This window comes from Gallinula chloropus (genome assembly GCF_964237585.1).
Source record: "Gallinula chloropus genome assembly, contig: HAP1_SCAFFOLD_126, whole genome shotgun sequence".
In the NCBI taxonomy this organism is placed as follows: Eukaryota; Metazoa; Chordata; class Aves; order Gruiformes; family Rallidae; genus Gallinula; species Gallinula chloropus.
In genome coordinates, this window is record NW_028168130.1 from 1 (window position 1) to 22,262 (window position 22,262).

The 22,262-nt window shown below is 50.0% G+C and overlaps 1 protein-coding gene across 1 annotated transcript; it reads left to right on the plus strand.

The window, feature by feature from the left end:
* Positions 1–6,615: 6,615 nt before the first annotated feature.
* On the plus strand, positions 6,616–7,539 carry LOC311204795 (olfactory receptor 14J1-like; the record flags this gene model as incomplete). Its single annotated transcript, XM_084281149.1, has 1 exon — positions 6,616–7,539. The coding sequence occupies one exon, from the start codon at positions 6,616–6,618 to the stop codon at positions 7,537–7,539; it is 924 nt and encodes a 307-aa protein (XP_084137275.1).
* Between the last annotated feature and the right edge of the window lie 14,723 nt (positions 7,540–22,262).

The following is a 22,262-nucleotide window of genomic DNA, read 5'->3' on the forward strand; positions in this document are numbered from 1 at the left end:
TCTTTCCCCCTGTGAAAGGAAGGGATTTAGGTGAACATTGGGGATTTCTTGCTGCTTCACAAAAACAAAATCAGGAAAAACAAATCCACAAAACTCTGCTCTGCTGTTCAGTGAAGTGGGGACCACACTCCAGAAATGGTCATACATATCAAAAGAGACAGACTTTCTGCTGCAAGGACACACTGACCCCTGAAGAGCTCACTCCTTTGCAGACACATGGGAGCTGCAGTGGGTTTCTGAGTGCTGTGCTGCACACAACCAATACATTTTCCCTACCCCTCTGCAAGGGCACTGCTATTGACCAGTTCTTCTCTGAAATCCCCCAGATCCTCAGCCTCTCATTCCCAGTTGCATACCCCAGGGAGAATGATCTTCTTGTACTTAGTTCCTGTTTAGTTTTGGGGTGTTTTGTGTGATACCTATGGAGGTTTTAAGGCTGGGAACATCTTTTGGCCCCCTGAACCCCATGTGTTTTATATCTAGTGCTGGACAATTATCAGTTTTGAAGGTGGGTGCTGGTAGAGCCAGAAACACTTCTCAGTCAATTTTAGGAACATTTCCATGGCTAGGAATGCCCTGAGCCCAAAGGGAACCTGGTCTGCTAGTGCGATACCATGTGAGGGTTCAGACCAATAACATCTTTCAGCCCTTGAGAGTTTGTTTGGAACTATTGCTGGACGTTTATTGTTTTGGAAGCTGGAAGCTGGCATCACCTGAAAATTATGTCAGGCACTGCAAGACTGTTCCCTTGGAAAGGAAAAACCTGAGCTTCAAGGTTACTGCTGCTGCTACTGAGCTGCCTGGGGAGGTTTTAGGTGAGGAATATCTTTCATATCTCCCAGTTTTTGTTTGGGAAATATTAGTGTACATTCAAGAGTTCCACTGCTGGACACTGGTAGAGCATGAAAATGATGCCAGGCATGGTTAGGACCATTCCCATGACTAGGAATACCCAGATCCTAAGGTTACTAGGGCTGTTCATGGGCTACCTGGGGATGTTTCTTGCCAGGACCATCTTTTATCTCTTCCACATTTCTTTAGGGAGTTATTGCAGGACATTTAGCAGTTTTGAAGATGGACACTAAAAATTACATCAGGCAGTGTAAGGACCATTCCCTTTGCATTAAAATCTTTGACCCCCAAGGATACTGGGGCTGGTTGTGAGGTACCAGCTTAATTTTCTGTTAAGGAACATCTTTTAGCCCTCACATCTTTTGTTTGGGAGCTATTGCTGGGTGCTAGTAGAGCTTGAAAGTGACATCAGACAATGTTATGACCAATCCTTTGGCTAGGAATGCCCCGAGCCCCAAGGTTACTGGTGCTCCCAGTGCACAACCTGGGGAGGTTTCAGGACAGTAAGATCCTTTGTCTCTCACCAATTGTGATTGGGTGCTGTTGCTGGATATTTAACATTTTTGAATGTGAACATTGGTAGAGCCTGAAAATGATGTCTGTGTCATTAAGAGGGTTCCCTGAGCTAGGAATGCCCTTTGCCCCAAGGTTACCATGGATGCCAATGGGCTACCTGGGGACATTTCTGGCCAGGAAGCTTTTTCAGCCCTGGCACCTTTTGTTTGCAACTGACAATAAAGGTGGGAGATTCTCCCTGGCCCTTCTTTTGTTATTAATGTATTTATAGAATTAATAACAAAAGGAGTGACAGGGAGAATCTCCCACCTTTATTGGATGTGGGGGGAACCATTGTGACAGAGGATGAAGAAAAGGCTGATGTTCTTAATGCCTTTTTTGCCTCAGTCTTTTGTAATATGACCACTTGTCTCCTGATACCCAGACCCCTGAATGGAAAGGTGGGGAGGGAAAGTAGATGGAAGTCCCCACAATCCTAGGGGAATTGGTAACTCACCTGCTCAGCCTCTTTGATCAGCACAAGTTGATGGCTCCTGAGGGTACTGAGGCAGCTCGCAAAAGTGCTCGCCAAGCCACTTTTCCTTATTTACCAGCAGTCCTGGCTGACCAGGGTGTTTCTGCCTGACTGGAAGCTGGCACATGTGACATCCATCTACAAGAATGGCCAGAGAGAGGACCCAGGGATCTACAGGCCATCCAGACCCCCTTCTACGACAAGGTGACCTGCTTAGTGGACAAGGGGAAGGCTGTGGTTGTGGTCTACCTGGACTTCAGTAATCTCTTCGACACTCTCTCACACAGCATCTTGCTGAGAAACTAGCCACCTATGGATTAGATAGCTATACTCTTCGCTGTGTTAGAAACTGGCTGGATGGCTGGGCCCAAAGAGTTGTGGTGAGCGGGGTTAAATCGAGCTGGCAGCAGGTCACAAGTGGTGTTCCCCAGGGCTCAGTGCTGGGGCCCGTCCTCTTTACCGTATTTATTAATGATCTGGATGAGAGGATGGATTGCACCCTCAGCAAGTTAGTTGACAGACAACAAAATGTTGTGTGGGAGTGTCTATCTTCTGGAAGGCAGGAAGGCTCTGCAGAGTGACCTGGACAGGCTGGAGCGATGGGCAGAAGCCAACTGTATGGGGTTCAACAAGGGTTCCTGGTCCTGCACTTTGGTCACAATAAGGCAGGTAGTGTTACAAGCCTGGGTCAGAGTGGCTGCAGAGCTCCCTGGAAGAAAAGAATCTGGGGGTGTTAGTGGACAGGAAGCTGAACATGAACCAGCATTGTGCCCAGGTGGCCAAGAAGGCCAACGGCATCCTGGCCTGCATCAGAAATAGTGTGACCAGCTGGAGTAGGGAAGTGATAGTTCTGTTATACTCAGCTCTGGTGAGGCTGCACTTCGAGTGTGTCCAGATTTTGGCCCCTCACTATAAGAAAGAGGTTGAGATGCTGGAGCATGTCTACAACTACCTGCAAGGAGGGTGTAGAGGGGTGGAGGTTGGTCTCTTATCTCAGATAACAAGCGAGAGGGAATGGCTTGAAATTGCACGAGGTGAGATTTAGGTTAGATATCAAGAAATTCTTTCCTGAAAGGGTCATCGAGTATTGGAACTGGCTGCCCAGGGAAGTGGTGGAACCACCATCTGTTGAGGTATTTAAAAGGTGTGTAGATGTTGTGCTGGAAAACATGGCCTAGAGCAGACAGGGTTAGGCTGTGGTTGAACTCTATGATCTTAAAGGACTCTTCCATCCTAAGTGGTTCTATGATGCTATGGTACACTTCCAGGAAATTCCTGTTCTCTCATGGTGGGAAAGCATTGCCATTTCAGACAAGTAGTTGAATGGTTCAGCTGATGAAAATATGCTTGTAATTTTTTTTTAAATTGCCAGGAGAAAATAAAAGAAAGAAAAAGTTGTGCAACTTTCCAGGCAGACATGATGCAAAGAGAGCACAGCTGGTCATTATTTAGCGTCTGCATCACAGAACACCCAAGATACTGCATTAGGAGTGGGATGAATGTGGACTCTGTTATTACAGCTTAGACAAAATAGAAGGAAAAAAAACCCACCAAACAACTATAAAACCCACTAAATACAGACTGGTCCTAACGTGAGTGACAGGGCCAGCGACATGCAGATGATGAGCAGTTTATTGCAGCTTATAAACATCCAGTCCTCAAGTTCCACACAGCATCCTTGAGCTACTGGTTCATCAGGCTGTAAGTGAGGGGATTCACTGCTGGTGGAAAAACTAAGTAAAGGAATGCCACGACCAGGTTCAGTTCTCTGTGGACACTGGACAAGGGCCAATGGCCTCAACTTGGAGCACAGGAAGCTCCACAGCATTATGTGGGCGAATTATTCACAGTAAGGGTGATGGTGCACTGGGACAGGCTGCCCAGGGGCATTCTGGAGTCTCCTTCTCTGGAGATATTCAGAACCCGTCTGGACTCCGACCTTTGCAACCTGCCCTGGGGAACCTGCTTTGGCAGGGGGGTTGGACCCAATGATCTCTCAAGGTCCCTACACCTACAGTTCTCTGAATCTGTGAGTCTGTAAATAGTGAGGAGATTGAGGGGTGCTTCAGGTAGGCAAACATGGCAGTGCTGACAAAGGAGGAGACCACTCCCAGGCACGTGGAATAGGCGTTCTGCCACCGCTGCTCTGAGGGGATCCTCATCACGGCCCTGAAGCTCTGCACATAGGACACTGTGATGAAAACAAAACACCCAAAAGCTAAACAAGCTCAGACCACAATTTCACTGAGGTAGGACAGTGAGCAAGAGAGCTTGAGGGTCTGGGGGGTTTCACATAAGAACTGGTCACAGGCATTGCCTTTGCAGAGGAGCAGTGACAGTGTATTGGCTGTGTGGAGCAGAGCATTGTGAATAGAAACTCTGAGACAATATTTGTAAGAAGAAAAATAAAACTTATCAGCTGCTTTTTGCCACCTGAGAAAAGGAGGAGAAAGTGTAAGGAACTTTGAAGACAAGGTAGTGAAGGAGGAGGAGAAGGTCCTCGAAGCCCCGTAGCAGAGATTCACCTGCAGCCCATGGAGAAGACCATGGTGAATGAGGCTGTTACCCCGCAGCCAGTGCAGTGTGATGTGCAGCTGTGATTCTACCTGTAGCTTTTAGATATCCCCATGCTTTAGGCAGATTGAGACACCAGAAGGAGTCTGTGACCTCATAGGAAGCCTGTGCTGGATCAGGTTTCATGGCAGGGCTGTAGAGGACCCACGCTGATGCTGAAGGACGGCGCCAAATTCAAGTGACCCACCCTGGAGCAGTTGGTGATGATCTGAAGCCATGTGGGAAGGACTCACATTGGAGGGGTTCATGGAGGACTGTCTCCTGTGGCTGGGACCCAGTGCTGGAGAATGGGGAGACTGTGAGGAGTCCTCCCACTGAGGAGGAGGAAGGAGCGGCTGAGACAATGTGTGCTGAATTGACCCCAACCCCCATTCCCTGTCCCCATGTGCCACTCAGTCGTAAGAGAGAATGGGAGATGGCTGATGGAACTGCTGCTGGACATTTGTTTGGCAGCCAGTCACACGGGGAGATATGGAAAGGAGATTCTCCTGCCCAGCTCTGGTTTGATCAGGAGAAAGGACTCTGATGGACACAAGGATTTCTCCCCAGACAAGTGAGGGGACATCAGTGAGGACTTCAGTGTCTTTCCAAGTAGGTGCCCTGAAGCTCCAGGGAAACCTCAAAGGAGCCCAGAAGGGATGGAGTATGTGACGCCTTCACCGTCTCCTCTGCTGTGAGCTGGGCTGGGCTCCTGGGATGGTGGGAGCTTATGAAACATTACAGCGCTGCAGAGAGACAGCTCTGCCCAGGAGCAGCTCCTCTGCCAAGCACACAGGGCTGGGGACACTGCCTGTAGGTACTGAGGGGAGACCTGTGAGGCTGAGAGAGCTGATGGATGCTGAGAGCTCACTGGAGGAGAAATCTCCACAGCACTCTGCCTGGTATGTCTGTGGGTGCAGGGCAATGCAGGTTCTGTTCCTGGAGGGATCTCCTAAAGCTGGGACATGGGGCAGTGTGTGGGGTCTGTCAGGAGGACAGGTTCTCTCTAGGACCAGAAAGTGCTGCCTCGAATGGGATGCCCTTCTGCCCCATCAGAGGGACAGGGCAGGACAGCTGCATGTTGCAGAGATATGAAGCAGTGTGTGCACCCAGGGGTGCCAGGAGTTGTCCTTGCAAGCAGGGTCCCTGTGTGCTGGGTTGGGGACTCTGCTGCTGCCAAGGTCAGCACTCAGCCTGGTTTCTGTGCTTTCCACAGAAAATGTTGCTGGAAATTGTGACCCAAGGAAGGAGAGCGTAGGGTCCATTTGCTCTCAAAATGTGCTGCATAGACCAAGTTTGCTCCCAGTTCCAGGTGATCCCTGGAAACTACCCGGGGTCTTTTCAAGAACACCAAGGATGCATTTTCCACTTCAGGGAAAGAGACTTTGATTCACATTTTTTTCTTCTGCACTGGGTGTGAGGAGGGAGCTGAGCTTTTCCTGATAACTTTGATGAAGGTAGTGCAAACTCATTTGTCATTAAAACTTGTCAGAGTGTGTCCTGAGCCCTGCACACACAGAGGCTCCCTGAGGAAGTGCCCTGATGCCAGGAGGGGTCTGCAGAGCAGAGGTGAGCACAGGGCAGGTTGGATGAGGTCTGTAAGCACAGAGCAGGAGGTGACATGGGCAAAGAGAAGCAGCTCAGGGGACAGCTGCAGGCAGGAGACATTGACAGGGAGGGAGGGAGAAGAAGCTGCTCCTAGAAATGCCCTGGCAGTGGGGATTTGGTACCTCCCTGACATCCCCCGCAGTGCAGACACTTATTTTCTACAGCCAGGGTACAACACAGAGCACCCAGCACAGGGCAGCTGAGACCAGGGCTGATGGACAGAGCAGCTCTCCCCACTTTGCGCTCAGGGGAAGGTTTCACTGGCACTGCAGCAGCAATGTCAGGCAGTTCTGGGAGAAGAAACACTCCTCAGGTACAGTCAGAAGAAAACCAAAGCTCCAAAGCTCTGCTTTGCCCTCGGGTGAAACTGGAGTGACAGTGCTGAAAAGCTCACTGAAATGCAGTGGCACACTCAAGCAGCAAAAAACAGACCTCCTAAAAGGGACCTGCCAAAAGTCTTCCTGAATCCAGAGTCAATGTGAATTGGAAGAGGTTTCTCTCAAAGACGAGTACCCTGACTTCTAACTGTGCCTTTTCCTCCTTGGACAGGTCTCCACACTTGATGGCAGCAGATGTCCAACAGCAGCTCCTTCAGCCAGTTCGTCCTCCTGGCCTTTGCAGACACACGGGAGCTGCAGCTCCTGCACTTCTGCATCTTCCTGGGCATCTACCTGACTGCCCTCCTGGGCAATGGCCTCATCATCATCACCATAGCCTGTGACCACCATCTCCACACCCCCATGTACTTCTTCCTCCTCAACCTCTCTGTTCTTGACTTTGGCTGCATCTCCACCACTGTTCCTAAAACCATGGCCAATTCCATGTGGGACACCAGGGCCATTTCCTACACAGGATGTATGGCTCAACTCTTTTTCTTTACATTTTTGTTCTCAACAGAGTTCTCTCTTCTCACTGTCATGGCCTATGACCGCTACATTGCCATCTGCCACCCCCTGCACTACGGGACCCTCCTGGGCAGCAGAGCTTGTGTCCACATGACAGCAGCTGCCTGGGCCAGTGGGTTTCTCAATTCTCTGCTGCACACAGCCAACACATTTTCCCTTCCCCTCTGCCATGGCAATGCTGTTGACCAGTTCTTCTGTGAAATCCCCCAGATTCTCAAGCTCTCCTGCTCAGATACCTACCTCAGGGAAACTGGAGTCATTATGTTCAGTGACTCTTTAGCTTTTGGGTGTTTTGTGTTCATTGTGGTGTCCTATGTGCAGATCTTCAGGGCTGTGCTGAGGATCCCCTCGCAGCAGGGAAGGCACAAAGCCTTTTCCACCTGCCTCCCTCACATGGCTGTGGTCTCCCTGTTTCTCATCAGTGCTGTTTTTGCCAACGTGAAGCCCCCCTCCATCTCCTCCCTATTTCTGGACCTGGTAGTGGCATGTCTTTACACGCTGGTTCCACCAGCAATGAACCCCCTCATCTACAGCATGAGGAACCAGGAGCTCAAGGATGCTGTGTGGAGACTGAGAAGTAGATGTTTGTAAGCTGCAATAAACTGCTCATCTTCTTCTGCATATCATTGTCCCTGTCACTCATGCTAGGACCAGTCTGTATTTAGTAGTTTTCATAGTTGTTTTCTTTTGTTTTGGGTTTTTTTTTTCTGTTTTACCTAAAGTATAATAACATGGGTTATGTTCATCCCATTGCTAATGCAGTATTTCCTGGTCTTGTGTGACTGAGACACTGCGTAACGATGAGCTGTGCTGTCTTTCCTTCAGGTCTGCCTAAAAATAGCCACTTTTTTTTTTTTAATGTATATATATAAATAATTTCCAAGCACATTTTCATCAGCTCAATCACTCGACTACTTGTCTGAAATGGCAATGCTTTCTCACTGTGACAGAATGGGAATTTCCAGGGTAGGTACCATGGCAGCAGAATAAATACTCACCTTCTCCTGTATCTGCATTACCCCCAGTCTGTCTCTTTCTTCTCCCTCATCATTCAGGTGTTTCCACCTCTCCTGATGATGTGGTCATGCCTAAGGACATCTTTTCAGCAGAGTAGATGGATGTATCCTCACAGGATTCCACCTCAGCTTGCTCTTTCGTCTATCAGATGCTGCTCAGCTCTCCAGTGTCTCCTTTGAGCTTCAGATGTCTAATGAACTGTTCTGTTAGAAGGTCACTGTGTTGATAAGTCACCTTTCCTGGAGAGAATCTCCTCTGAAAGCTGACCCCCTTCACACGCTGCTTGCCCATAGCAGGCAGCTGAGAAGAGAGATTTCATGGTTATTAAACTGTGTCATATTTAACTGCTGTTTGTTGTCAGAGAAATCTGTCTGTGCCTGTGAGCACAGATGATGTGAGGAAAAGTGTTGGGAGTCCCAGGACGCCCACGAGGGAACTGCTGGGCTAGAGGAAGAGCAAGGTTCTCCTGACAGAGTTGGCTGCTTTTCCTGCCTGTCCAGATCTCCTTAGAGATCTGAGTCCAGTCTGGACCAACATCCATTGCATCCATTCTTCCATGATCTGAGATATGACAGAAACTTTTTTTCCTATGAAAAAATCCTGAATTGTGAAATTCCTTTGCAATTTGCATCACTCAAATAAAACCTCTCCAATTAGTTAAACAAGTCTTACTTTTTCCAAAGACAGTTATGTGGAGAGACATGTTTGTAAGGGATTTCTGGATGTTTATGTGCCCCATGGTACATTCTCTTCTGAGTCCAGAGACCACAAGATACCAAGAGGAAAGTGAAGAGACCTCTCAAGAAGTCCAAGTCAGGAACAATGCCCAAAGCACCTTGGAGCATTAACAGGCCCCTGGGAGCCATTGCTGACAAAACCTCCCCATGGGCTCCTTAGAGCAGACAACTGGAGTCCATGAAGACAAACACAGGCAAAGCACAGGCAGCTCTGATGCTAAGGACACCCTGGCTTGGTCTGATGAAGCAGAAATGCCAAGCACTGATCCGACCCCCAGCCCCTGGGCAGGGAGACCCTGACCCTCACCTGTGTCTCAGAGCTCTTCCATGGGATGTGGGCAGTGTAAGGCCAAGGGAAGGAGAGGGGTATGAAACATGGTGTCCTACACTGGGGTGGGTGCAAGGAGGCAACAATGCTCCATGGCCATGAGGATAATGTATTTCTCTGAGGTCTCTGGCAGGGATATCAGCCATAGCCAAGGGGAAAAGACCTTGTTTCTATCAGGCCCTTTCAGCCTGGCCGGCACCCTTGGCCATCTGCACCACAGCCCGTGCCACACTGCCCCACGCCTGTACCTGTTCCCCTGTAGGCTGTAGGCACCCAATGCCCTTCCCTACTTTGTTCTCACCCCACATTGCCTCTGCCTGTACTGCTGCCTCTCCCTCCTCACCAGCTGTTTCCACAAACACAAAGCCAACAGCTCATCCACACTTCTTGCAAATAACATTTTACACCATAGCAACACACTCAGAATGACATTTCTTTATCCTCATGTCCACTTTGACCTTCAAAACTGCAGTTTCATGTGGACTTCCTTTCTTAAGTTTTTTCAATGTAGCACAGAGAGGGCTTCCCTCAGCTTCCCCTTCCCCAGGCTACAGAAGCCTCAGTCCCTCAGCTTGTCCACACAAGACCCCTAACTGTATCTTTCAGACTTTCTCTGACCATGCAGTATTTTCTCCCCATTCCATCAGACTGGGGAACCCCACACTGGGACTGACTGCTCCAGAGGTGGCCTTTACCAGACTGACCAGAAGGGCCCTTGTCTGTGTGGTCACACTCCTGCCAGAGCAGCCCAATGTGTCCATGGCCAGATTCCTGTTCAGCACCTCAGACTGCTACGGCATCTCCTGGAAATCCCAAGTTCCTCTCCTTGCTGTTGGTTCTGCACCAGTCCTGTCTGAGCTGCCTTGATGTGCAGGTGTTGTGATGGAACCTTTGGTCATGGTTTCAACCCATTTGAGAGCCGAGCACCACACTCCCTTGGCTATGAAAGCCCTGACCCCCAAATTAATGGGGATGGAATAACTGGAGAGGTTTAAGGCCATGAACATCTTTCATTGCTCACACCTTTTGTGTTGGATGAATCCCTGTACCTTTAGCAAGTTCGCTGGTAGAGCCGGAAAATGACATCAGGCACAGTTAGGATGATTCCATTGTCTATGACAGCCCTGAGCACCAAGATCACTGGGCCTTCTAGTGGGCTACCTCGTCAGGTTTCAGGCCAGGAGGATTACTAGGCACTCCCAACTTCTGTTTGGGAGCTTTTGCTGGACAATTAGATGATTCAAAACTAGAAGCTGGTAGAGCGAAATACTGATGTCTTGCATTGTTATCACCATTCCATCGTCTATAAAAGCCCTGAGCCCCAGTGTTACTGGGGCATCTTTTGGGCTACCTGGGGAGTTTTCAGGCCAGGAATATCTTTCAGCCCTCTCAGCTGTTGCTTGGGATCTATTACTGAACGTTTAGCATTTGTGAAGTTGGACGCTGGTAGAGGTAGAAAATGACAGCAAGTACTTTTAGGACCTTTTTTTAGGGAGTCAGCTAGGATGGAGTGGATAGAATGCCATGTTTAGGAATTAGGATGAGAGCAATGCTGAGAACACCTGATATTTCTAGTTGTTGCCAAGCAGTCAAGGAGTTTTTCAGATGTTCATTTTTCCCTACTAACGAGAAAGGAGGGGATGCAGCCAGGACAGGTGATCCGAACTGGCCAAAGGGGGTATTCCATGCCAATTATGTCATGCTCAGTATAAAAGGGGCGCTGGTGGGAGGAGGAGCAGGTGGCTCCAGGACACGTGTTTTTTGGGGACAGTCCAGTTTCTCAGGACGGCTCTGGGCTGCACGGCCTGAGTTGTGTGGTTCAGTGAGAAACTGCATTGTGTATCACCAGTTTCATATATTTTGCTCTGAAGTCCTCTTATCATTGTTATCTCTATTTTTCTGCTATTCTAGTAAATTAACCTTATCCCAGACCACTGGGTTTTGGTTTCTTGGCTTGTCTTTTTCTTTTCCTTTAACTTCCCCCCCAAGAGCTTCCCCCATCCCTTCCTTTTAAAGAAATAAGTGACTGCGTGGTGCTCATCTCTCAGCTGGGGCAAAACCATGATAGGCCGGGTATGTCTTTCAGCCCTGGCTCCTTTGGTTTGGGAGCTACAGCTGGGTGATTGGCACATTGCCAATGGATGCCCACCTGTGTTCTGAGGGGAAGCATCCCTCCGGGTGTAGGATTAGGAGGGAGTTCCACATAAGAGGAAAGCCCTGAGCCCCACGGTCAGAAGGGCTTCCTGCAGTCTGTGGGGAGGTATTGGGTCGGGTATGTCTTTGTGCTTTGGCTCCTTTGGTTTGGGAGCTATGTCTGGGGTTTTGTCACGTTGCCAATGGGTGGTCACTCTTGCCCAGAGGGGAAAATTCCCGAGGGCAGAAGCATTAGGAGGGGATTCCCCAGAACAGGAAATTGCCCAGTGTGGGAACCTGGCTGGCTGATCAAGGGCACAGCTACATATCTCCGCAGTCCTGCTTGCAAAACAGCCTTGAGAACTCACTAACAAGAGGCTGGAAGCATGGGAACATGAAATTGTATCAAGAGCTCCTGGTACTTGCAAATTCCATTGTGGTGAGAGAAACCTGGTACGGTGCTGATGGCCTTTCCCCCCTCTATCCTGGCCCCTGGTTATGTAACCCTCAGATGTATTTTGGCAGCTACCAGCTTGAATAAAGTGAACTGATTTCTTCTAACCATATTGGTGTGCAGTCTGTTCCTAGTGCCTCTCAGCACTTCCAAAGCCTCTGGATATAAATTATTTCCCAAGATCTGGATTTTGGACGCGGGAACTCGCAACAATTGGTGCCTGAACAAGGGACCCGGACGGACGAAGACCGGGAACGACCAGGGTCCGGGAAGAAGGTTATGGAGCCGGTTGCAGCAGCCAGGCCGGAGCAAGAGGAGCTTCAGAGAGAGGCTGCAGCAGATGGGCTGGTGCCGCTGAAAGAGTAAGTGTTGCGGTAGCTGGAAAAGCGGGGTCGCTCCCCGTCCTCTGCATCCACGATGGAGTGGGAAGCTGCGGAGAAACTGCTCCTTAGTATTCTCTCTATGAGAGATGAGCAAGTGTCTCCAAAAGGCATAGCAGAGCTGATAAAATGGGCTCGTTGCTCCGGACATTTGACAGAGGTGGCACTAATATTTAGCGTCTCCGAATGGACAGAGATCGGGGATCATGTGTGGGATGCCCTTATTACGGGTGGTAAAGAAGAGAAACTGCTCCGATCTCTCGGACCGACCTGGCGTGTGGTGGTTCACACTTTAAAAGCAATGCAGGCTGAACACCAGGTGGCTGCTGCTGCAGTGCAGGTGTTAACAGGGTCTCCAATTCCGGCAGAGACAGTGTGTGAGAGGCTGGTCCGTGGCTTAGTACATTCTGTGTTCCACGGCCACGGAAATGCAAGACTCAGTGGGGGGAGCAAAAAAGGACAGCACTTTGCCCACGGCGGGGTCTGCCGACCAACGAGACCCTACAAAGTGTCCTTGAAAGTTCACAGTCTCTTTCCTCACTAGAACATTTCTCACATGGTTAAGCTTTGAGGTAGGTGAACCTCATGGGTGGCAGATTGCACTTGGCATAGAGTGAGGAGTGTTGAATTTAATGATGAATCTTGTCAGGTTTCTTGTGTTGTTGGGAAAATAACTCCCTCTGTGATGCCTGTGTGCAGCCAGTTCTCTAAGGAAAGCAGGGGAGCTGGTACAGAGGGGCTGTAATGCCCCACTGTGGAGTGCAGCAGAGAGACCTGATGTAAGGACAAGGGATGCAAGTCCCAGTTGGCTGGTGAGAGTCATGGTGGGCTTGTGGAGATGTGCAGCAAGGTTGTCCCCACTGCCTCAAGGAACACTTTTTCAGACCAGTTCAGACCTCCTTAGGAGGCACCCTGGATCAATCTCAGTCAGAGGTTATCACCTCTCCTCTAAAGTGAAAATAATAACCTACACCCTTAAAAATAAATCAATTTTACTCTGAGCTCCCTTTGAAACAGCTTCAGTGATCTGTACATGTCTTGAAGACTTGAAAATAATTACTTGAAGAGACATAGCTCGTTAGGGCTTGCTTTTTACTTTTAATGAGCCCTGGGGTGCATTTGGTGCTGAGTCCTTGAAGCTCAGGTACTGAGCGGAAATTACACAAAAAACTCCATGTCAAAAGTAGAAGCCAAAGTACCCTGAAGTATTAATGAGTCCCACAGAGAGCCATTGCTGGCTGAGCCTCCCCAGGGACTCGTTAGAACAGGTAATTGGAGGCCATGTTGGCTGGTAGGCAAAGGCAATGTACAAGCAGCTGAGATGCTGAAGAAAGCCCTGGGTTGGTTTGATGAAGCAGAAAGGCCAAGCCCTGACCCCCCAGCCCAGGGAAGACAGGTCCTGCCCCTCAGGCATTGCTCAGGCTCTTCCTGGGGCAGCATGGGATGTGTAATGCTGAGGGAAGAACAACAGGATGAAAGTTTCTCCTCATTGTTGGTCCAAAGCCCAACTAGAAATTCATCTGTTCTCCATTTAAAAAAAGAGAAAGAGCAGGGAGACCCTCCATCCTCTATCAGATTCAGGAGGAAACATTGTTGAGAGATGAGGACAAGGCTGAGGTGCTTAATGAAATGTTTGCCACAGTCTTTAGTAATAGGGGCAGTTATACAGAGAGAATCCAATTCCCTGAACTAGGAGACAGGGACAGGGAGCAGAATGAGCCCATCTCTATCCAGGAGGAGATGGTCCTGCTGCACCACAGAGATGTGCAGAGATCTGTGGGGCTGAATGGGATGCATCCAAGGGTGCTGAAAGACCTGGCAAGGGGGGTTCACCAAGCCACTTTCCATCAGTCCTGGCTGACTGGAGAGGTACCAGAAGATTGGAAATCAATCAATATTCCCTGTATAAGAAGGGACAGAAGGATGACCAGGGAAATTACAGGCCTCATAGTTTGACTTCAGTCCCAGAGTAGGTGATGGAGCAGATCATCCTGAGTAGCATTATGCAGTTCATGAAGAACCCCCAGGTGATCAGGCACAGCCAGCTTGGGTTCATAAGGGCAGGCCCTGTTTGACCCACTGAATCTCCCTCTATGACAGGCCTAGGACACAGTTTCCCACAATCTTCTCCTAGAGAAGCTCACTGCTTATGGCTTGGAAACTGTGGTGGTTCAGCCCCAAGCAATGTCTGAGCAGCACATGCTGCTCGCTCACTCCCGGAGGAGAAAAAGACAGAGCCTCTGTGGGCTGGGATAAGGACAGTTTACTGACAAAAGCACCATAAAAGGGGACCAATAACAGCCCCCAATTGCAGTCACACCCAGTGACAGCACAGAGTACCTTACAACCCCAACAACAGAGTTCTGCACCATGCCAGGATCACCCCTCCCCAACCAGCCCCTTTGAGGGGAAGACCAGGCATCAGTATAGAGCTACATATGTGGCCACTTTTCTCGTTTGCCAGTGTTTAAAGCCAGCTGGATGGCTTTCACCTCTGCAAACTGGCTGGATTTGCCTTCTCCATAGGCAGCTTCTGCAACCTGGCGTGTGGGACTCCACACAGCAGCCTTTCACCTCTTATGTTTACCAGCAATGCAACAGGACCCATCAGTGAACAGGGCATTTTCTGGCAGTTCACTGTACAGTGAGGTCTCTTCAGCACATGGCACCTGTTCCTCTGGTGATATTCCACAATCTTTGCCTTCTGGCCAGTCTGTGATCACTCCCAGGATTACTGGGTGATTGGGGTTTCCTATTCAAGCCTGCTGTGTGATAAGTGAGACCCACTTGCTCCACATAGCATGAGTGACATTGTGCTTATAAGGGGCCTTCCCTTTGAACATCCAGCCCAGCACCAGCCATCAGGGTGCCAGGAGGAGCTGGGCTTCAGTCCCAATCACTTCTTAAGTGGCTCAAACCCCTTCCTGTGCTGCCAGTATTTCCTTTTCTGTTAGAGTGTCTGGATCCTCTGTAGTCCCGACTCCAAAACCCCAGAGACTGACCTTGAGCCTCCCCTGGTGCTTTCTGCCAGAGTCTCCAGGTAGGAACATTCTCCCAGGCTGACCTGTAGAATACATTTTTTACGTCTGGCCCAGTCTGGATGGGCCCAAGGGCTACTGCATGGACTATCTCCTGTTTGATCTCTTCAAAGGCTTCTCGCTGGTCAGGGCCCCATTGGATATTGTTCTCTTACCAGGTTACACAGTAGAGAGGGCTGACAATGAGACTATAGCTGGGGATATGCATTCTCCAGAAACCCACAGTGCCTAGGAAAGCTTGTGTCTCCTTTGTGTTGGTTGGTGGAGACATAGCTGCTGTTGTATTGATAACATCCAGTAGGATCTGATGACACCCATCCTGCTAATTTAGTCCTTAAATGTGGATTTCTGGAGCAGGTCTTTTGCCCTTACTTTGTTTGATGGCAAAACCAGCTTGTAGCAGAATTTCGATCATTTTCTTCCCTTTCTCAAAAAATTCCTCTGCTGTGTTGTCCCATGCCATGACATCATCAGTATACTGTAGGTGCTCTGTGGCTTCACCCAGCTCTAATGCAGGCTGGATCAGTCCATGGCAGATGGCGGGGCTGTGTTTCCAGCCCTGGGGCAGTCAATCCCAGGTGTACTGGATTCCCTTCCAAGTGAAATCAAAGTCTGGCCTGCACTCTGCCAACATCGGAATCAAGAAAAAAGCATTTGCAATGTCCATTGTGGCGTAGCATTAGGCTGCATCTGACTCCAGTTCACACAGGAGTTCCAGCATGTCCAGCACTGCAGCACTCATAGGCAGCATGACCTCATTCAGGGCACGATAGTCCAGCCTCAGCATCCACTCTCCATTGGACTTTTGCACTGGCCAGATTGCACTGTTGAAGGGTGAGCAGGTTCTACCAATCACTCCCTGACTCTCCAGTTGATGATCAGTTTATGAATGGGAATCAGGGAGTCTCTGTTGGGTGTGGTATTGTTGCCTGTGCACCATCATGGTAGCAAATGGTACTTGCTGTTCTTCAATCTTTAGTACCCCACAACAGCAGGGTCTTATTACAGTCCAGGCAGAAGAGACACTTGTTCAACATCTTCTGTCTCTGAGGCAGCTATTCCAAAAGCCCTCTGGTACCCTTTTGGGTCTTTGAAGTGTCCTCTCCAGAGGAAGTCTATGCATAGGATGCACAGAGCTGAAGATCATCAGGATCATACTAAATCATCTCTCACATGGCTAATCCCCTCAAATAATGGATATCTCTCTCCATGGTCATCCACTGGTCTGGCCAATACACAACATCTTCAGTGAACTGGTACCATGCCCTTACACTTGATCGAAGTCACTTCCAGAGGCTGAGAGCTTGAGACTTCCTTCCAATTGCCTTGTTACTGCCTCCTTCTCTGGACAGGGATCCCAGCTGCTTGGCCTCCCTGCCTTCTCCCTGCTGCCTGCCCCATTGTCCCAGCATCAGAGTAGCCAGGTGATGACACACTCCCCTGGAAGGCGGCTGAAGTCTTTTCTCATGTCTCTCAGCTCAAGGACAGGGATCAGGTTATAACCTCTGGTACTGCCTCTTCAGGTCCTTGCAATGGTCCCAGTTCATCATCATCTTTCACGATGAGGACTGATTTCTCCATGTATTTCTTCTTCTGGATAGAGGTGACTGACAGTCGTACTGGTTGGCTGTCTGGATCAGCTCTGGGGTTGGCCTCTGAGGTTTGAGTACCCATGGTGCTTGTTGGGGAGACTGCAGGAGCTGCAGTCTCTGAGGCCTGGGTAGCTCCAGTGCCTGTTGGAAGGGTTCTTTCTGGCTCAGCTGTGGTGTTGGTTTCTGAGGCTTGGGCAGCCACAGTGGCTCTGGATCTGTTTTTCTTCTCTAGGTATTTTTTCATGCCCTCCAACACCCCATGCCAACCATGACCCTTCAGCCCAGGGAAGACCTCTTGGCAATATTCTTGGAACAGTTGTTGGTAACACATAGGTCCAGACAGACATTGAGGAGAGAGAGCAAGACACATATGCTGTCCTGAACATCCCAGGAATAGTCAACATTCTCAACAAATGCTGTAAGAAGCCTAAAGGGAAAATGGGAGGAGAAAGCACCCCTCACCTCATCCTCTACTGTTATCACAAACCTTCAGGCCCCACCTTGGGCTCCAAAAAGGGCTGTGGTGCTTCAGCTCCAGCCAGTGGCTGAGCAGCACATGCCGCTCACTCAGTCACTCTTAAAGGAGAAACAGACAGAACTTCTGGCCTAAGGACAGTTTACTGACCAAATCACCATGAAAGGTGAACAAAAACAGCCCACAGTGAATTTCACTTATACCCAGTTATGACTCAATAGCTGCACAACACGATGACCAACCCGATGACTTGGCTGCACTTGGACTGCCCAGGAGGCACCAGGAGTGCCCCTCCCCAACAAGCCCTTTTTACAGGGGAGTGGTGTCAAGTGGTGTGGAAAACAGCCTGGGCTAACTCAGCTCACCTGTGCTGCCTGCCTGGGGAGGTTAATTCTGCCCTGGCAATATCCAGGACAGATGGGATGGGATTGGGATGGGGAGGGGATGGGATTGGGATGATGTAGTCAAGGCACCCATCGACCAGGTGGCATGTCAGTTTGCCAGGGTCGTTTGCCTGTGCAACTATAAAGTCACAGGCTGTAGGAGGTGATAACTGCCCTATGACCTGCCAAAATCCTTCCACAAACCCTGCCAACAAGGCACTGGCTACTGAGGGAGGGGAAAATGTTGGAACAACTGTAACAATAATTGTTAAATTGTTGCCCGGAGGAGCAGCCAGGAAGATTTCCAGGAAGAGCCAATAGTGCAAGAGCTGCAGCTCCCCTGTGTCTGCAAAGGCCAGTAGGAGGAAGCAGCAGGTGGAGCTGCTATTGGACATGTGGTGCTCTGGGTATGGATGGTCCTAACTGTGATCACAGAATCACAGAATCTTAGGGGTTGGAAGGGACCTCAAGAGATCATCGGGTCCAACCCCCCTGCCAAAGCAGGTTCCCTATCTCATATTACACAGATAGGCATCCAGACGAGACTTGAATATCTCCAGAGAAGGAGACTCAACCACCTCCCTGGGCAGCCTATTCCACTGCTCCGTCACCCTCACTGGGAAAAAGTTCTTCCGCATGTTGGTGCAGAACTTCCTATGCTCCAGCTTACAGCCATTGCCCCTAGTCCTGTCCCCACAGACCACTGAAAAGGGGCTGGCCAAATCCCCCTGCATCCCAAGTCTAAGATATTTATAAACAATAATTAGGTCTCCCCTAAGCCTTCTTTTCTCCAGGCTGAACAGACCCAGCTTACTCAGCCTTTCCTCATATGGGAGATGTTCCAGGCCCCTAATCATCTTCGTGGCCCTTCTCTGGACTCTCTCCAGGAGATCCCTGTCTTTTTTATACCATGGAGCCCAGAACTGGACACAGTACTCCAGGTGGGGCCTGACCAACGCAGAGTAGAGGGGGAGGATCACTTCCTTCGACCTGCTGGACATACTCTTCCTGATGCATCCCAGGATCCCATTGGCTCTCTTTGCCACCAGTGCGCACTGCTGGCTCATAGCCAACCTGTCATCAACCAGGACCCCCAGGTCCTTCTCCACAGAGCTCCTTTCCAGCAGGTCATCCCCCAGCCTGTACTGATACAGTCGGTTGTTCCTCCCCAGGTGCAAGACTTTACACTTGCTCTTGTTGAACCTCATCTGGTTTCTCCCAGCCCAGCTCTCCAGCCTGTCAAGGTCTCGCTGGATGGCGGCGCAGTGTTCCTGCGTGTCAGCCAATCCTCCCAGCTTTGTATCATCGGCGTACTTGCTGAGGGTGGATGCTATACCCTCATCAAGATCGTCAATGAAGATATTAAACAGGACTGGACCCAACACCGAGCCCTGGGGAACACCGCTAGTCACAGGCCTCCATTCAGATTCTACTCCACTGATCACGACCCTCTGAGCCCGGTCCGACAGCCAGTTCTCGACCCACCTCACTGTCCACTCATCTAACCCTTGTTCCCTCAGCTTCTCTATCAGGATGTTGTGGGAGACAGTATCGAAAGCTTTGCTAAAGTCAAGGTAGACGACATCCACTGCTCTCCCTCCATCCACCCAGTTGGTGATGACATCATAGAAGGCTATGAGATTGGTCGAGCACGATTTCCCCTTGGTGAATCCATGCTGACTACTCCTCATAACCTTCTTCTCTTCCAGTTGTTTGGAGATGGCATCCAAAACAAACTGTTCCATCACCTTTCCAGGGACAGAAGTGAGGCTGACTGGCCTGTAGTTACTGGGATCCTCCTTCTTGCCTTTTTTAAAGACTGGAGTCACATTGGCTATTCTCCAATCTTCAGGCACTTCTCCTGTAGTCCAGGACCTATTGAAGATGATAGAGAGTGGCTCCGCAATCACCTCCGCCAGTTCTCTCAGCACCCGTGGGTGTATCCCATCTGGACCCATGGATTTGTGTGCATCCAATCCTTTGAGTCGCTCCTGGACTACCCCTACCTCAACTAGAGGTGAGCCGTTCATTCCCCAACCACTGCTACTTTCGTCTGGTATCTGTGGGTCCCGAGAAGCCTTCGGAGTAAAGACCGAGGCAAAGAAGGCATTCAGTATCTCCACCTTCTCATCATCTCCCGTTACCAAGATACCCGCCTCATTTAACAAGGGACCTACATTATCCCTGGTTATCCTTTTACTATTCACATACCTGAAAAAACTCTTCTTATTATCTTTTATGTCCCTTGCCAGCTTAATTTCTAAGCAGGCTTTAGCCCTCCTAGTTGCATCCCTGCAGGCCCTGGCAACATCCTTATATTCATCCCATGATCCCAGACCCTGTTTCCACAGTTTATAGGTCTTCTGCTTCCCTTTGAGTTTACTTAAAAGCTCCCTGCTTATCCACGCAGGTCTTCTACCTCTCCTTCCCGATTTCTTACTCAAAGGGATGCACCTATACTGTGCTTGGAAGAAGTGCTGTTTGAATGTTAGCCAGCTCTCGCAGGCTCCCATTCCTTCAAACAGAGCAGCCCAAGGGATAGCCCCTATTTGATTTCGGAGGAGATCAAAGTTAGCTCTTCCAAAATTCAGGGTAGCTGTCCTACTTTTTGGCTTGCCTCTTCCACTCAGGATCTTGAACTCGATCATTTCATGGTCACTTTGTCCTAAGCTGCCCCCGACCTTCACCTCCCTAACGCGCCCATCCTTGTTAGTGAAAACAAGGTCCAGCACCCGCCCTCTCCTCGTAGGTTCCTGCACCATCTGTATCAGGAAGTTGTCTTCCATATGCCGCAGAAATTGCCTGGACTGCATACGACTGGCCGTATTGCTTGCCCAGCAAATATCTGGGTAATTGAAATCCCCCATAATGACCAGCGCCTGCGATCTTGAGGCTACTTCCAATTGCTTGAAAAATGCACTGTCAACCCACTCCTCTTGATCAGGGGGCCTGTAGTACACGCCCACGACTACATCACACATACTGGCCTGCCTTTTAATTCTTACCCACAAGCTCTCGACAAGTGGTTCGTCCCTACCCAGCTGGAGGTCAATACACTCTAGGTGCTCTCTAACATAAAGAGCAACTCCTCCACCTCGTCTCCCTAGCCTATCTTTCCTAAAAAGCACGTAGCCATCCATGGTAGCATGCCAGTCATCCAGGCTGTCCCACCACGTCTCAGTGATTGCAATGAGATCGTGGCCCTGTGACCGCACAAAGATCTCCAATTCTTCTTGTTTGTTCCCCATGCTACGTGCGTTTGTATAAAGGCATTTTAGTGGGGCAGCAGATGCAGATATCCCCAATAGCTCACAGCGAGTTTTTCGATAGGGGATGGGCAAAAGCGGCTCCACTGAGGAGTTCACGGGGTAATCCACAGAGTTATCCCTACTCTCATGTGGAGCAACATCCCCAAGTCTGCCATTGTGTTGTTGGCATTTATCTATTTCCTCCATCAACTCGTGCTGTGACTCCCAAAGCACCTGCCTTACCGCAGCGGCCTTTGTAATATCCCCTTCCCCCTTCCTAACTAGTTTAAAGCCCTATCAATGAGCCCTGCCATCTCCTGAGCTAGGATCCGCTTTCCTCTATGGGACAGGCGAGCCCCATTAGCAGTACTCATGTCCGGAGCAGAGTACACCATCCCCTGGTCAAAAAACCCAAACTTCTTGTGCAGGCACCAGCCTTTCAACCACTGATTCAATTCATGTGTTCTCCTGACCCACTCTGAACCCCACCTCCCACAAGTGGGGATAGAAGAAAATATTATTTGGGCACCCGTCCCCCCAACAAAGCACCCTAGGTCACGAAATTCACTCTTGATAGTGTGCAGGCTACACTTTGTGATTGCATCCCTGCCTGCTTGAACTATCAACAGTGGGTAATAATCAGAGTGACTCACCAGCCCTGGGAGCCTTCTGGTAATATCCCTGACCCTGGCTCCAGGAAGGCAGCACACCTCCCTACGTGTAGGGTCTGGTCTACATATGGGGCCCTCCGTCCCACTGAGGAGGGAATCCCCAACCACAACTACCCTTCTTTCTTCTTGCTTTGCTGAGGCAGTCACAAGGCGTGCAGATACTCGCCTCGCTCTGGGCTTTCGCTTCCTCTGAGGTAGAGGGACTGTATTCATCTCCTCACATACCTCCTCTTCAACTTCCAGGGCTCCAAACCTGTTGCATATGGGGACCTGGGGGAGCGGGGTAGGTAGGCGGGGGGAGTGCCTACGGCAGCGAGTAGGGACTGCCTTCCAGACCTCCACAGGGTTTGGGTCACTCCCATTTACCTGGCTAGGGCTGGGCAGGGGGACCGCCTTCAGTAGTGTGGAATCTACCTGGCACTCTTCCCTCTTGGATGCCAGGGAGCTACACCACCAATCAATCTCCATCTCGCATTCCCGAATGGCTTTCAGCCTTTCGAGCTCTTCCCGCTCCTTTTCCCGGGTGGCTTTCAGCCTTTCGAGCTCTTCCCGCTCCCTTTCCCGGGTGGCTTTCAGCCTTTCGAGCTCTTCCCGCTCCCTTTCCCGGGTGGCTTTCAGCCTTTCAAGCTCTTCCCCTAGATTGGCAACTAAGCAGAGGAGGTCATCCACCTGCTCACACCTCACACAGGTGAGGCCCTTGCCTCTTTCCCCTGGCAGCAAGAGACTCAGACATTCCCTGCAGCCAGTGACCTGGACCGAGGCGTCCCTAGGCACATCCCCCATTGGGGTTGCCCCAGATTTAGAGAGGGAAGGTCTCCGCCTGGTAGACACCATGGTCCAAATGTATGGACACAGAAG